Raw genomic sequence first — 12551 nt, forward strand, 5'->3', positions numbered from 1 at the left:
GCAGATAGCTCGTTTTAGCCTTTGGTACTCAAACATGTTAATATTTTAATAAATAGCACATGCTCATATTTGCTTTCATCTCTAACCGATGACCAAAGAGCTAAATATAATTTATTATTTAAAAAATACAACTTAAATTCAAGTCCAATGGTTAAGTGATATCAGCGAACTGTTGGATTTGAATCAAATTTTGTAAAATAGAAGTTATAGGAAAAAAATAGAATTTAAAAAAAAATATGAACCAAATTTTGTAAAATAGAAGTTATAATACTAATACAACAAGAAATAAATTATTAGAGAAAAGAGAGAAAATTAAACATAACTTTTCTATTTCTATACATAACTTTTCTATTTCTATGCTTGTTCAAAATTTGTACAAAATTTGACTTGAGATCGACTAGCAAGGAAGGAACAGGTGATTCATTTCGTCCATTTAGCATAACAACATAGTACAGAGTCACAGATCTCTAGTTTCTGCAATCTGTACAAAAATGTAAATAAAAAAATAAAAAATAAAGACCCAAATTGGACTCGTGGACCCATAAGAACCAGCCCGTTTCAAATAGGTTAGGTTAGGTCCAGTTCTTATTTTTTTTATTACCTGACACGGGCTATCCCGTACGATTTTCAAACGGGTCTAGTCCAGTTTCTCTAATTTTGAGTGTGGCCCGACCTAACCCGTGCCCACCCCTAATAATACCCTTAATTACTAAAATCCTTCGCAAAATGAAAAGCATCATCTTTCTTTCTTTTCCGTTCTCGACCATCACAGCCCACCAAAATATTATTTTTAAATGAACATTGTTAGACCATACTCATATACCATCTCCAACTAAAGGGACCCTCAATAATTTGCTATTTTTAAGTTTATGCTTTAAATTTATGGCTAATTTAATTAAACTACCTTTGGATATTTCCAAATCTAGTCGTTGAATTTGAATCGATTATTGCAACTGAAAAGCTAGACCCCAAAAAAAGGGCTAAGCCATCTCTAACCAAAATAGCTAAATATTGCCCCCCTCCCCCCCTCCCCCCCCCCCCCCCCGTCTAGAATTATAGCCCGCCAAAATAGTATTTTTAAATGAACATTGTTAGGTCATACTCATATATCATCTCCAACCAAAGGGGCTAAACATAGCCCTCTCAATAATTTGCTATTTTTAAGCTTATACTTTAAATTTATGGCAAAAAAAGGGTTAAGAGGGGGGGGGGGTTACATTTGGCTAGCCTAATGTCCCTTTGACCAAATAATGGCTTAGTAGGCTTCATAGAATTATCGCCCAACCTTCGATTATGAGTTTTTTGGCAAATCAGGTCATATTTTGCCTTTAGCGCTCTTTATTGGAGATGGCCTAAGAGGGGGTTACATTTGACCAGCCTGATGCCTTTTTGGCTAAATAATGGCCTAGTGGGCTCCATAGACTTATAGCCTAAACGTCAATTGGAGATGAGTTTTTTGGCAATCAGGTTATTTTTTAGTTTTTGTACCTTTAGCCCTCTCCATTGGAAAATGCCTAAAAATGATACCCTATAATACTCTCGGACGCCATTTCTCCTTTTCATCCTTTTTTTTATGAATCCTGGGCACAGTTCATACACGAGTGTTTGCATAAGGAAGGTACTGGAAATGAGAAGATGATAGAGACAAGGAGGTTGTTTACCTCTGTACATGTGTATTGGTTTAGTTTTGCAGGTGTGCAGCTTGGCTCTCTGATTTCTGAGCATATATTTGCTCCGACAGTGGTAAGGAATGGCGCATCTTGGTTTTGATTTTTGGGTTCTGCTATGGTTGCAGAGAAATGAGAGAGAGTCTCTCGAGTTTTACAGATATGAGATGCGGAAGTGAAAAGAGAAAAGAGAGGAAGGAAGTCGAGGTGCAGCTCGGGTATGCTTTGGGAGAAAATGAGAAGTTCCTAGAGAAATGAAGGAGAGACCCTTCACGACTCTGGGCTCAAGCATTGTGATGCATGCATAAGTTCCTTCCAGGTCATGGGTTCGACATGCAAACCAGCTTTCTCACGCTAAATTGATACGCTTGTAGCTTCCAAATCATTCCTCGCTTAGGCAAGTCATAATTTGCGTTAATCATACTATATTTAGGTCATTAGTCCAACTGAGGTATGTCCTAAGACGCATTAATTTTTTCGAAATATCTCAGGACTTGATGTTGAAACGAACTAGGAAAAGCAAAATATTTCCACCGAGGCCCAAATCCAACTCAACCTAAAAAGTTCCCCAACAATTTCTTTTTATTTTATTTTATTATTATTACTTTTTGTTGAGAGAACAAAATTTGGTGTTGGGTTAATGTGAAGGACAATCTTGGAATTTTAAAAATAAGTAAGGGTATAACAAGGAGAAAATATCCATTTTGATTCTCCCAATAACTCGGAATTCAATTCCCACCAAATCGTAGAGAATCCAATTCCTCCAAACTTTGGAGTTGGATTCAATATTTATGTGGGTCCCACCAATTTTTTTATTCCAAATACTTGGTAAACATCGGAGTATTCCGTAATCAGAATTGAATTTCCCTTTTTTTTTCCGATTGCCCTTGTGTAAACATGTCATCAATTTAAGGCACCTTATCAACTTGATAAGCCTTACGCCACTGCACAACATTCAAATGAATAGCCCTTTTAGACCATCTCCAATCTTTGGGGATAAAGCTTAAAAATTGAAGTCAGAAAATTTTAAGCTATAAGCCAGAAACTGCTTTTCTCCTCCAACCCTTGTGGCTTAAAATTTTAGCGTGTGATGATTAAATAATGATTTTAGCCTAATTTTTTATTTTTGGTAACTTTTTTTGAAAATAAAATTTATGTAGATTATCTTAATTTATTTTTATGAAAATTTTAGTCTAAAAATATTTAAATTCCGATAAGTAATTAAAAATCATACAAATACATATGCATTTATAAAGTTTTAGTTAAATTTGATTTAAATAATTTTCTTAAATAATTTTAGATTTTATTTAATTTTGGACTGTCAATATATATATATTTTTTACTATTAGATTTGATCTCATTTGATCATAGCCGTTAGATTATAAGTAAAAAGAAAAACAAAAAAAAAGGTTTGAACTATGATAGTTTGGTGGGCCAAAAATAATTTAAGCTATGCTTAAATCTTGGGAGGAATCTAGCCCAGAGATATATTTTCTCCCCAGAGCTTATTTTAGCCCATGGTTGGAGATGGTTTTGGGGGGGGGGGGGTGTTTAAAGCTTATATTTTAAGCTTTATCTCATGGGTTGGAGATGGTTTGGGGGGGTTTTAAAGCTTATATTTTAAATTTTATCTCATGGAGATGGTCTTAGGATAGATAGGGAGCTAAAAATTATCTCAAAAAATATGATTATTCCTCCATTTCCAATTATCCACAACAGAAAAGCAAAGACATCACACCAAGCAGTGATATCATTCCATTACTCTTTAGACCTTAAATTAGCCATCAACCACTCATACAAATCAAGACTAAAGGCGTGAGTCACCTGATTGGAAACCAAAACAGTTGATAAAACACCTTAAACCCTGCCACAATCCCTTAGAAGGTGCAAAACAGATTCCTCAGGCCAAGAACAATAACTGCATGAAGCATCCGTGGTCATATTTCTTCTCATTCTCTGAGCATTAATGAGGAATTTCCATCCCACATCAGGCTACCACCCACCATACGAGAACAAACTAGAAGTAGTCTTCCAAACTTGGCATTAAAAATACCAAGACCACCTTTATTGTTTAGCCTACAAACATGGTGCCATTCCATTGACACAAATGAACCTTACGGTGCCGCTCAATCTCCCTCCCCACCCACCCCCCAAAAAGAGATACCTCTTAAGATTATCAAGGTCCTTACAGGAAGCTTGGAGGTCTGCATCATATAGATAGGAATTGAACAAGTCACAGCTTGAATAAGAGTAGGCTGACTAGCCTAGGACAACCGTTTGCTCTTCCACAGCATTACATAACCTTTCCATACACCGTTTGATAATTCCAGCTTGCTTAGGAGTAGCCTCAGAAAACAAAATTAGATCATCCGCTCAAAATAAATGAGATACACTTGGACCCAATTGAGAAGTTTTCACAGGCTTCCACACTTTTCTTCGAAAAGCCACAAAAGTAGGTTGCGACAACTTCTCAATGCATAACGCGAACAAATAAGGAGAAAAAATATCACTAAGAGCGTGAGAGAATAAGCTAAGCCTCACAATAGGCTAGCAATAATATGATTCAAATTCGCCTTTTGACAATAATAAGAACTAAAACCTCTCACTTTCAAGCGAAAAATAATATCATTAGACCGTAGTACTAAGTGGCCCATCCAGGAGATCTTTGAACTCCCAATAAGCTTCTCTTCCAAATTACTAAAACAAAACATTAGGACCATTGCATAACACCTTCTGAATACCCTCCGACAGTTCTGTCAATTCTTTCAAATGGTTTTTTTTTTTTTTTTTTTTTCTAAAGTGTATTTGGGACCAGTAAAATCCATGTCATAAAAATGTGGTTATTAGTACACACAGAAACAAACTTATTTGCAGGTTTCTAAATTAAATACAATATTTGTGAGGGAGTTGGGGGAATATGAAAGGAGGAAGATGCAAAATTGGGAGACTTAAAGGTAAGCAAATATAGATTTAAATATGGTCAAATGAAAATCAAATTCTGTGCTCTTCCTGGGGTATTTGCAGCTCGTCATAATCGTCAACCGTAACCTGGTACAAAAGTTTCGTATTTTAGCCTACAGCAACAAAACTTCAGGATTCTGACCGAAAAACAAAAGCAAACTGAAGTGTAATACCTCATATCGACCGCCACCATAAGTGTATTCCACGTACAACTGTTTAGGTTCTCCAGGACAGGGATCACAGAATCCCATAATGCCAGACTTCTTTACGCCTTTATGAAGCTGCCAGATTAAATTGATCAACCACAAGTGTTATAGAAACCACTGCAGCTCTAATAGTTCAGATTTATTCTGGTTACAATAGACTCTGCAAACATGGCACGCCAAGCAGACGCACTTTGGCTGCTCAAGAATGAGTTTCCGTTGTTTTCGTGAGCTAGAACATAACCCTCCCCTTCCCCTTAGGTCAACAGGAAAAGTAGAGTTGCCAAACTAAGGTTCCCTCACTTTAAGGTTTGTAAAACTCATTTTCATAGTTAGATTTCACTAATCACTACACATAATAATATGCATTTTCGGAACTGTACAATCAAGCTACATTCCCAGGATGATCTCATGAGCACTTAAAACTTAAGATTATCGAAAGATAATAAAAGCAGAAACAAATTTGTTAAAGAACCAACCTTCAGTTCTCCAGAGTCGCTGACAAGGAAATTTAGAGGCAGTTTAACATCAATGACCTGTGAATCATTTGATTCTACTGGTGCATCGCTTTTCTTCAAAGCTTTGAGATTCCCATACAATGCATTTGAAATTACCAGGCCCCCTATTTCTTGCTGCCTATTTTGTTTTCTCGTTGCTACATTCTGTAGTAACTTCTGAGCTTTGTCTGCTGCTGCTCTTGCCTCTCGAACCTGCAGACACAGGGTTTAGAAATTCTTTCAAATTCCACAATGAAAAATGTAAAATGTTAAACATAAGGAAATAAAAAAAGAGACAGATATCAGGTGTAAAGACTGCAGTGTATTAATTCGGGGAAATAAATTGTAAAACACAGAACTCTGAAGCCTGCATTATGTACACTTAAGCATCCAACTGAAAACCAGGTGCAACAGGTATCTTTCAGCATCTCACCCAACATGACAACAGAGACCAAAACTTAATGCTCTAATAATGCTATTTCGCACTTATGGATAATCATACCTGTGCAGAAGTTTTCTCCATATTCTCTAACGCCTTCTTCTTTTCCCTCTTAAGGTAGTAAGGTTTCAAAATGAATCTCTGCAAGCGTACAAAAAGGGCACAGAATCAACAGACAACATTAAGATCAAAATTAGAACTTCCAAGTCTCAATCCATCAAATACCAAGTTTTTCACACTACACAAAATGAAAAGTTTTTGAAACGGAACTCAGCATAATAAAAGCAACTAATAATGTAACAAACCTTAGCGGCTAAATCACAGAAATGAAAACACTATATCAATGATCATTAAATAATAAATAAAGGGAGGAGGACAAAAATCTAATATTTTGCCACCAGATGGATCTACAGCGAATCTTGCCCTCAGATTTACATAATTAATTTCAAGTTGCAAGGACAAGACCAAATATAAAACTCGTTCATATAATGTATGCTCATGGGTCTAAGTATAATTCACAATCTAACGAGTTATGAACAGAACAAGAGCAAGAAACCTTTTCCTGATATACAGTTTGATATTTCAAACTGAACACAGTTTTCAACTAATATATGACTTTAAAAAGCCCGATTTAATAAAGAATGTTTAAAAGAAATAATGAACAAATCCTGGCAGTAAAAAACTTAGGCTTTGCCAGCATAAGGTAAAGAAGAACATATTCAAAACAGATTAGCTAAAATTAAAGAAAATATGTAATAACCTTGAGTACGAAGTACACTGATGTTGGAATTAGAAATGCTCCAGTTGCAAACACAGGATCCAAATGCCTCGACAGCAAAACCTGCATGTAAAGCCATCAGCAACAGATCAAAACCTTGTAATGCCTAAACCTTGGTGATATCGAAAAATAGAGTTGAATTTACTTTATTCCAAAATGATATTAAGAGAGCCATGCATACATGACAAGAAAACATTCCAGAAACACATAAACAGATAGCAACATGTAACCTCCGTTTTGTATTTTGCACACTCAATGGCTCTTTAAACACTACACATGAAGTATTTCTAATCCGCAAGTGAAAGAATGAAATGGCATAGAAACACATAGAAAACTTCTGAGTAAAGGTCAAATACAGATAAAATTTGCACCCACACTAAAATACATAAAGAGTGAAATAATAAGATAAAGCTTACAGGGATAATTAACTTTTGACCCCCGCGATGCAACTCAAATTTCCAAAAGATACCCTGCAAGGAAGTGTACGAGATATCAATCACAGTTTAAACATGAACTAACTGAAATACTGTGTAAAAGAAAAAATTACTGTATTTATATGAACTCTAAACATTAGGCCATTATTAAACAAAATTTAATCTTTTCAAAGCACTTTAAGGAGGGAATATGGAACTGATGTAATTTTATAATCATCCACTAATTGTTTCACCAGAAACTTTGAGGAAGAATCAAATATCAAACCCAGAAAGATCAATTTCTTGATGAGGCTGTTGAAAAGAATAAAATAAAATAGAACAGATGAACCAAGAACCTGACCAAACCGGCCTGTTCAATATGATCCCTACAACTATAAGACGCAAACTTGGTTCCAGATGTATAAACATAGGTCTCTGATAGGTATGCAGTTCAAAGGTTTTTAAAATGTGTCAAAACCAAATGAACCAAGCGCGTGTCAATTGTCTAATTTTTTGGTACTATGTTTTCTTTTCCCCTAATTCTTGCTTCCCTTGTCAATTCATTGAAATTTCAAACTTGTTCTTTGATGCATGTACCCCTCTCTTGTTTGATAGTTTGACTATCCAAATTTGGACTATCAATCTTTATATCTGTGCACAATTATTAAACCATCAACATACCTTTACTTTCTTCACCGACTGCCCAAACATCTTTTCCCTAGCTGACATTTACATTTCCTTCAACTACTTCCTACTTCTTTGTTGTACTTTTATCGTTATTAATTTGCAAAAGATCCCTTGTTCAATTATGCTTTGATGCCTTTGAAATGTCAACCATTTATTATTAAAACCAATCAACCTCACTCTCCAAATCCATATTCTTTGGCTTGAGTTCAATCAGTTTCTCTAATCCCGTATTCTTTAGCTTGAATTGGATCAGTTTCTCCTCCTGATTTGGTTGATTTCAGGTTCGACATTCTGAACATGATAGATCTGTGCTGTTACCCCAGTACGACAATATTCAATTAACTGACCAATCCTAATCATTGAGCACCATTTCCAGGTTGTATGTTTTACTAAACATTGCAAAAATCCTGGAAGATATATTTTCTGTAAGTCCAGGAATATTTAATTTTATCCTAAATGATGGATGGAAACTTCTAGCAGTATTAACCTACCTAAATTTTCTATATCTTTTTATAAGAATAAGAGGAAAGGTCTTTAAAAACTCAAGATATCAATTCAAGTTGGTTGTACTCGTTATTTCCTCTATAAACTATACCGATAAAACTCAAATAGCACCAAAAATATTTGGAAAATTAAGAAATACAACAAAAAGAAAACAAATCCAATGAAGAAAATGGTATCTGGAAAATATATTTCATGAAATAAATGCAGCCTAAAGCTTCTGAAAAATATATAGATTTTTGTCTGAATCACCTGAATTCCTATTGAATACAACATACGGACAGTGCTGAACTGGGATAATTTTCTCCCACCACCAATTTCAATCTCAAGGGCAGTGCTGCATCAATAATGTCTAAAATCAGAAAACGCATAACATGAACACTTATATTTACCTAAATTAGTGTCGACATTTGGTTGACTACAATATCCTGCTTATATATTAATCCACGTATCTTAGTTGAGTACAAAAGGAGGCACCATATACGAAAAATTGGTATTATGGAATGTAAACCTTTTTTTAATGAAAAGTGGAATGAAATTGAGTATGAAACAAATACTATAGAGGATAAGTCACCATAGCATTAACTGATAATATATCATCAACCAACAAGCATACCTTCCAATTTTTCCTGAAATACGGCCATGAGACTTTGATGAAAAGCGATGATTGTAATGAGCTGATGCCTCAAAAGAATCTATACCACACTGTCGAAATTGAAAATAAATTAAGTGAAATAAAGGAGAGTAAATTATGCTTTACTAAGTCACCAAGTGAGATGAACGATGTAATGTATATCAAGCAATTGAATTCATAAAAACTAAAAGAATGCTGAATGTAAAATTTAGAAGACGACAGGTTGGAGTGCATTATAATCGTGAACTTGTAGACCGTTCTACAACTAATAGGGGTAATAACATGCTGTACCTTGAGCTCTCCAGCAGCAGACAATTTCTCTTGTTTCTTTCGCCAACCTACTGACACGGCTGATTCTGAGCCTAAAGAGAGGTGTATCTGTCAAGGAGAAGGTGAAACCCCCCCCGGAGCCAATGAAAAAATAACAATATTAGCCATTCACAAATAAGTCAATACAAAATTAGATATTTACTCTTTTTTTATTCTCCTTAATAAGTGACATTTTACCTAGATCAATTTATATTTTTACTTCTATCAGGGTTCATAACTTATTTGACCTTTCTTCATCTTTTCCTTAAAAAATAAAAAAAACACGTCCCTACTGATAGAATAAATTACATTACAAACATAGTGATAGTAATGTATCCAACGCATTCATGACTTCAAGCATATTCCAACATTTCTCTAATTAGTCATGCATGACATGTTATTGGTGATGTTACCAAATACAATAAAAAGCACAACAGTACCCGAAAAGATAAAATAAATCAAATGAGTCAACTAGAACAAGAAATGCACATACATTTCCACTTGCAGTTTCAGATAGTTGTCGTGTCCAACTGTTGGTGAGATTCAATGAACCATCTTTCAAAGAAAGTGAAAGTCCAGATGTGGCAGTTAAATGCGAAGATAAGTTACTGGAAAAAAGAGACAATGAAGATTATAAAGAGGAACCACAATGTGCTGAAAAGAAAATTCAAAGTGACTCGAGCAAAATAAGCTTACCGAGTTGTCTGCACCCCAATAAGTGACCGTAACCCAGCTGAACCTATGAACTCTATAGAAGAAACGGAAGACATCTGATGTCCAAATACAACTGTAGCGGCTCCACCGCCAGCATTCCCATTAACTGCCAAATTTCCACCAATTGAAAGGGTGTTGTGCTTTGATAACTGAGACTGAACTGAACTTGTCATAGCCATCCTGACGTTTATTTATAAGAAATCAGTTTCCGAGAAAACAATAGACACTATGATGCAGAAAAACCAAAGCATACAACTATATTGAACATCATGCCTTTAAGATATCAAGGATCAATGTGATTTTGATAGGGTTCTAAGAACGTAACCGTGTGGGAAAGACAGTGATATTTTAATAAGATGAGGGGAAAAATTGCAAGCCTACAAAAAATGGTCGAGATGTACAAAATGCAACTAGAAGTAACAGGCAGACACTCAAATTTCAACTACATAATAAAATGACACTCAAATTAAAATTAAAATTTTTCCATGGGCATCAAAAGGCTTACTAGCGAAAGAAATGATTATATTCAAGATGATCGATTGAATGAAGGGAGAAAAAGATAATAAAGAGACTGGAACTGAGCCGTACCCTCTCATAATGCCATGTCCATGTAAAAAGTGTGGCAAAGACATATTAGCCAATATTGTACCAGAAGGTCGGAAATGTGCTGCGACCTTCTCTTGTTCCTTCATTTTCCGCAACCTCTCCAGTTCTTCCTTTAACTCTTCTGCTTTATTCAGTTTTGTCCCAAGTTCCAAACCAGAAGTCAACCCTTCCATCCCATAAATGTCATATATCTTCCTTTTATTCTCATCTGACAATATCTCATACGCTTGGCATATCCGCTGAAAGTTTTCTGTAGCGGTCTCTTTCATCTGAAAACAAACATTCAACGACATCACTAATCAGTTACCACTTTCCACGAAACTAAATTCGACTGCCAACATTGTTGAAGACGTACAAACAAGTCTAACATTTAGGGTTGCTAATTCTAAGACAGTTGAATGAACTTCAAAACTTTAACACTTTCGGTTTGATTGCATTAAAAGATTATAACAGAAACATCTCATTAGATTTCAACCTTAAGCAACGAACACCAAACATTACAATCAAACATCAACGCAGCATTTCAATAACTAAATCGACACCGCCAAAGACAAATCAAACATAAATTAGCAATTGGGTATCAATCCAATAAGCAAAAGATTCAAACTTTAGTATTTACAAACCAAATTTAAAAAATTAAATAAATTTACATGAGGAGCTTGGTATTTATCAGGGTGATAGACTTGGGCCCACTGCCTGTAAGCTTTTCTGATTTCCTCATCGGAGGCTTCCGGTGAGATGTGAAGCAGCGCGTACAGTTCTCTGTTGGGCGGTCCTTCTTCCTCTTCCATCATCTCTCTACTTTCTCTGTACTTTTGGCTCTAGGGTTTTGCAGAGAGTGGCAATTTTTTGGGTTCGGAAGGTTACTTCAGAGGACGACCGTGGCAGTTGCATTTAGGGGTTTAGGGGTTTCTACCATTGACATTTGACAGACGGGGCGTGGGGTACACCGTACCACACAATGACGCTGTTTTTTCGATATCCTTGACGTGCACCCAATTTTAACTTCTTCTCTCTCTTTCACCAATATTTATGGGCCGGGTTGGGATGTTCAAAACCCATGAAAGCCCATTGGGCTAAAACCTATGGGAAGGCCAACATTGACAAAATACCAAGGGGCCCATTTGGCGGGTGATGTGATTGCGCCTTATGAATGAGATTGGATTGGTGTGGATGATTTACATAACTTATGTGTGCGGTTGGGTTACATAATTCATCATATTTTCCCTTATTTCAGATTTGTAACCGATCCAATCCATATTATAATTTTATTCACCAAATATTGATTGGGTTATAAATTCAATTTAATTGCAAATAACTCATCACATCCTGCTTACTAAGCAGGGCCGAAAAGTTCGGATGTACGAGAGACCCCACATTTTATATGATATTTGTACCACTTCTATACTCTCAAATAGAGATAGCTTTGTCTCACGTGTATGGGTTGGGGTTACCTCTAGGCTCTATCCAATCTATTAGGCCTATGGCTATCTTCAACAATGGAAGATTAGAAGTGCGGAGGATTATGTTTTAGTCCTTCAAAGTATTATTTTCAGTTTTTATCATAAATAATGGAACTGGCTAAAATACTTACATTTATTTATTGCAATCACCATCTGATAGTTACATATCATTCATGTGAATATATGTCTAAATATATGTAAGTATTCTAGCCAAATCCGAAATATCTGAAATTGACTCATCTCTTTAAAATGGTCTCTCAGTTAGAAAATCAATCAATTTCGTCTATGAATACGGTTACTGCAAATTAATACGATCATTTCGTTAAAATTTTGTCAAAACTTATATTAATGTGCAGTCTTGGTTATAAATTTTTTTATCTCTAACAATTTAGAGTTATATACTAACAGTTTGTTGTATTTTGATAAAGAATAAAGATATAAGAAGCCCACAAGGGTTCCACAAAAAAACGTTGTTGAGTAGGATGTAAGTGACCAATAACTCTTTGTTGAAGATGGCCTTAGAAGTCGAATTGTCGGCGTAGTTAGCATCCATGTTACACGAGCGCACACACACACACTAAATGCTCAAGAATTTGTATTTAGTGATGAATTTAAGGTGGTATGTTCTTACTAATTTGATAAGTGCTACTCTTCATTGCCACTGCAGTCAAACATCTAA

At 35.4% G+C, this 12551-nt stretch overlaps 1 protein-coding gene across 1 annotated transcript; it reads right to left on the bottom strand.

The window, feature by feature from the left end:
* Positions 1-4432: 4432 nt before the first annotated feature.
* On the bottom strand, positions 4433-11366 carry LOC137710488 (chaperone protein dnaJ 13). Its single transcript, XM_068449524.1, has 13 exons — positions 11060-11366; positions 10392-10678; positions 9786-9983; positions 9583-9697; positions 9072-9158; positions 8763-8851; positions 8399-8483; positions 6962-7015; positions 6528-6608; positions 5831-5908; positions 5311-5541; positions 4802-4909; positions 4433-4715 (listed from the first exon to the last, which is right to left on the bottom strand). Exons 1-13 carry the CDS (start codon positions 11201-11203, stop codon positions 4659-4661), a joined length of 1614 nt encoding a protein of 537 aa, XP_068305625.1. The 5' UTR covers positions 11204-11366; the 3' UTR covers positions 4433-4658.
* Positions 11367-12551: the final 1185 nt, after the last annotated feature.

The sequence above is a fragment of the Pyrus communis genome, chromosome 12 (assembly GCF_963583255.1).
Source record: "Pyrus communis chromosome 12, drPyrComm1.1, whole genome shotgun sequence".
Classification (NCBI taxonomy): Eukaryota; Viridiplantae; Streptophyta; class Magnoliopsida; order Rosales; family Rosaceae; genus Pyrus; species Pyrus communis.

Excerpts from the sequence above, each read along its gene's own strand:
- LOC137710488 (XM_068449524.1), bottom strand. The coding sequence starts at position 11,203 with ATGATGGAAGAGGAAGAAGGACCGCCCAACAGAGAACTGTACGCGCTG. Across the intron at positions 9,698-9,785 it reads ATTGGGGTGCAGACAACTCG|TAACTTATCTTCGCATTTAA; the intron begins GTAAGCTTATTT and ends TCTTTTTTCCAG. Across the intron at positions 8,852-9,071 it reads CTGCTGCTGGAGAGCTCAAG|TGTGGTATAGATTCTTTTGA; the intron begins GTACAGCATGTT and ends CAATTTCGACAG.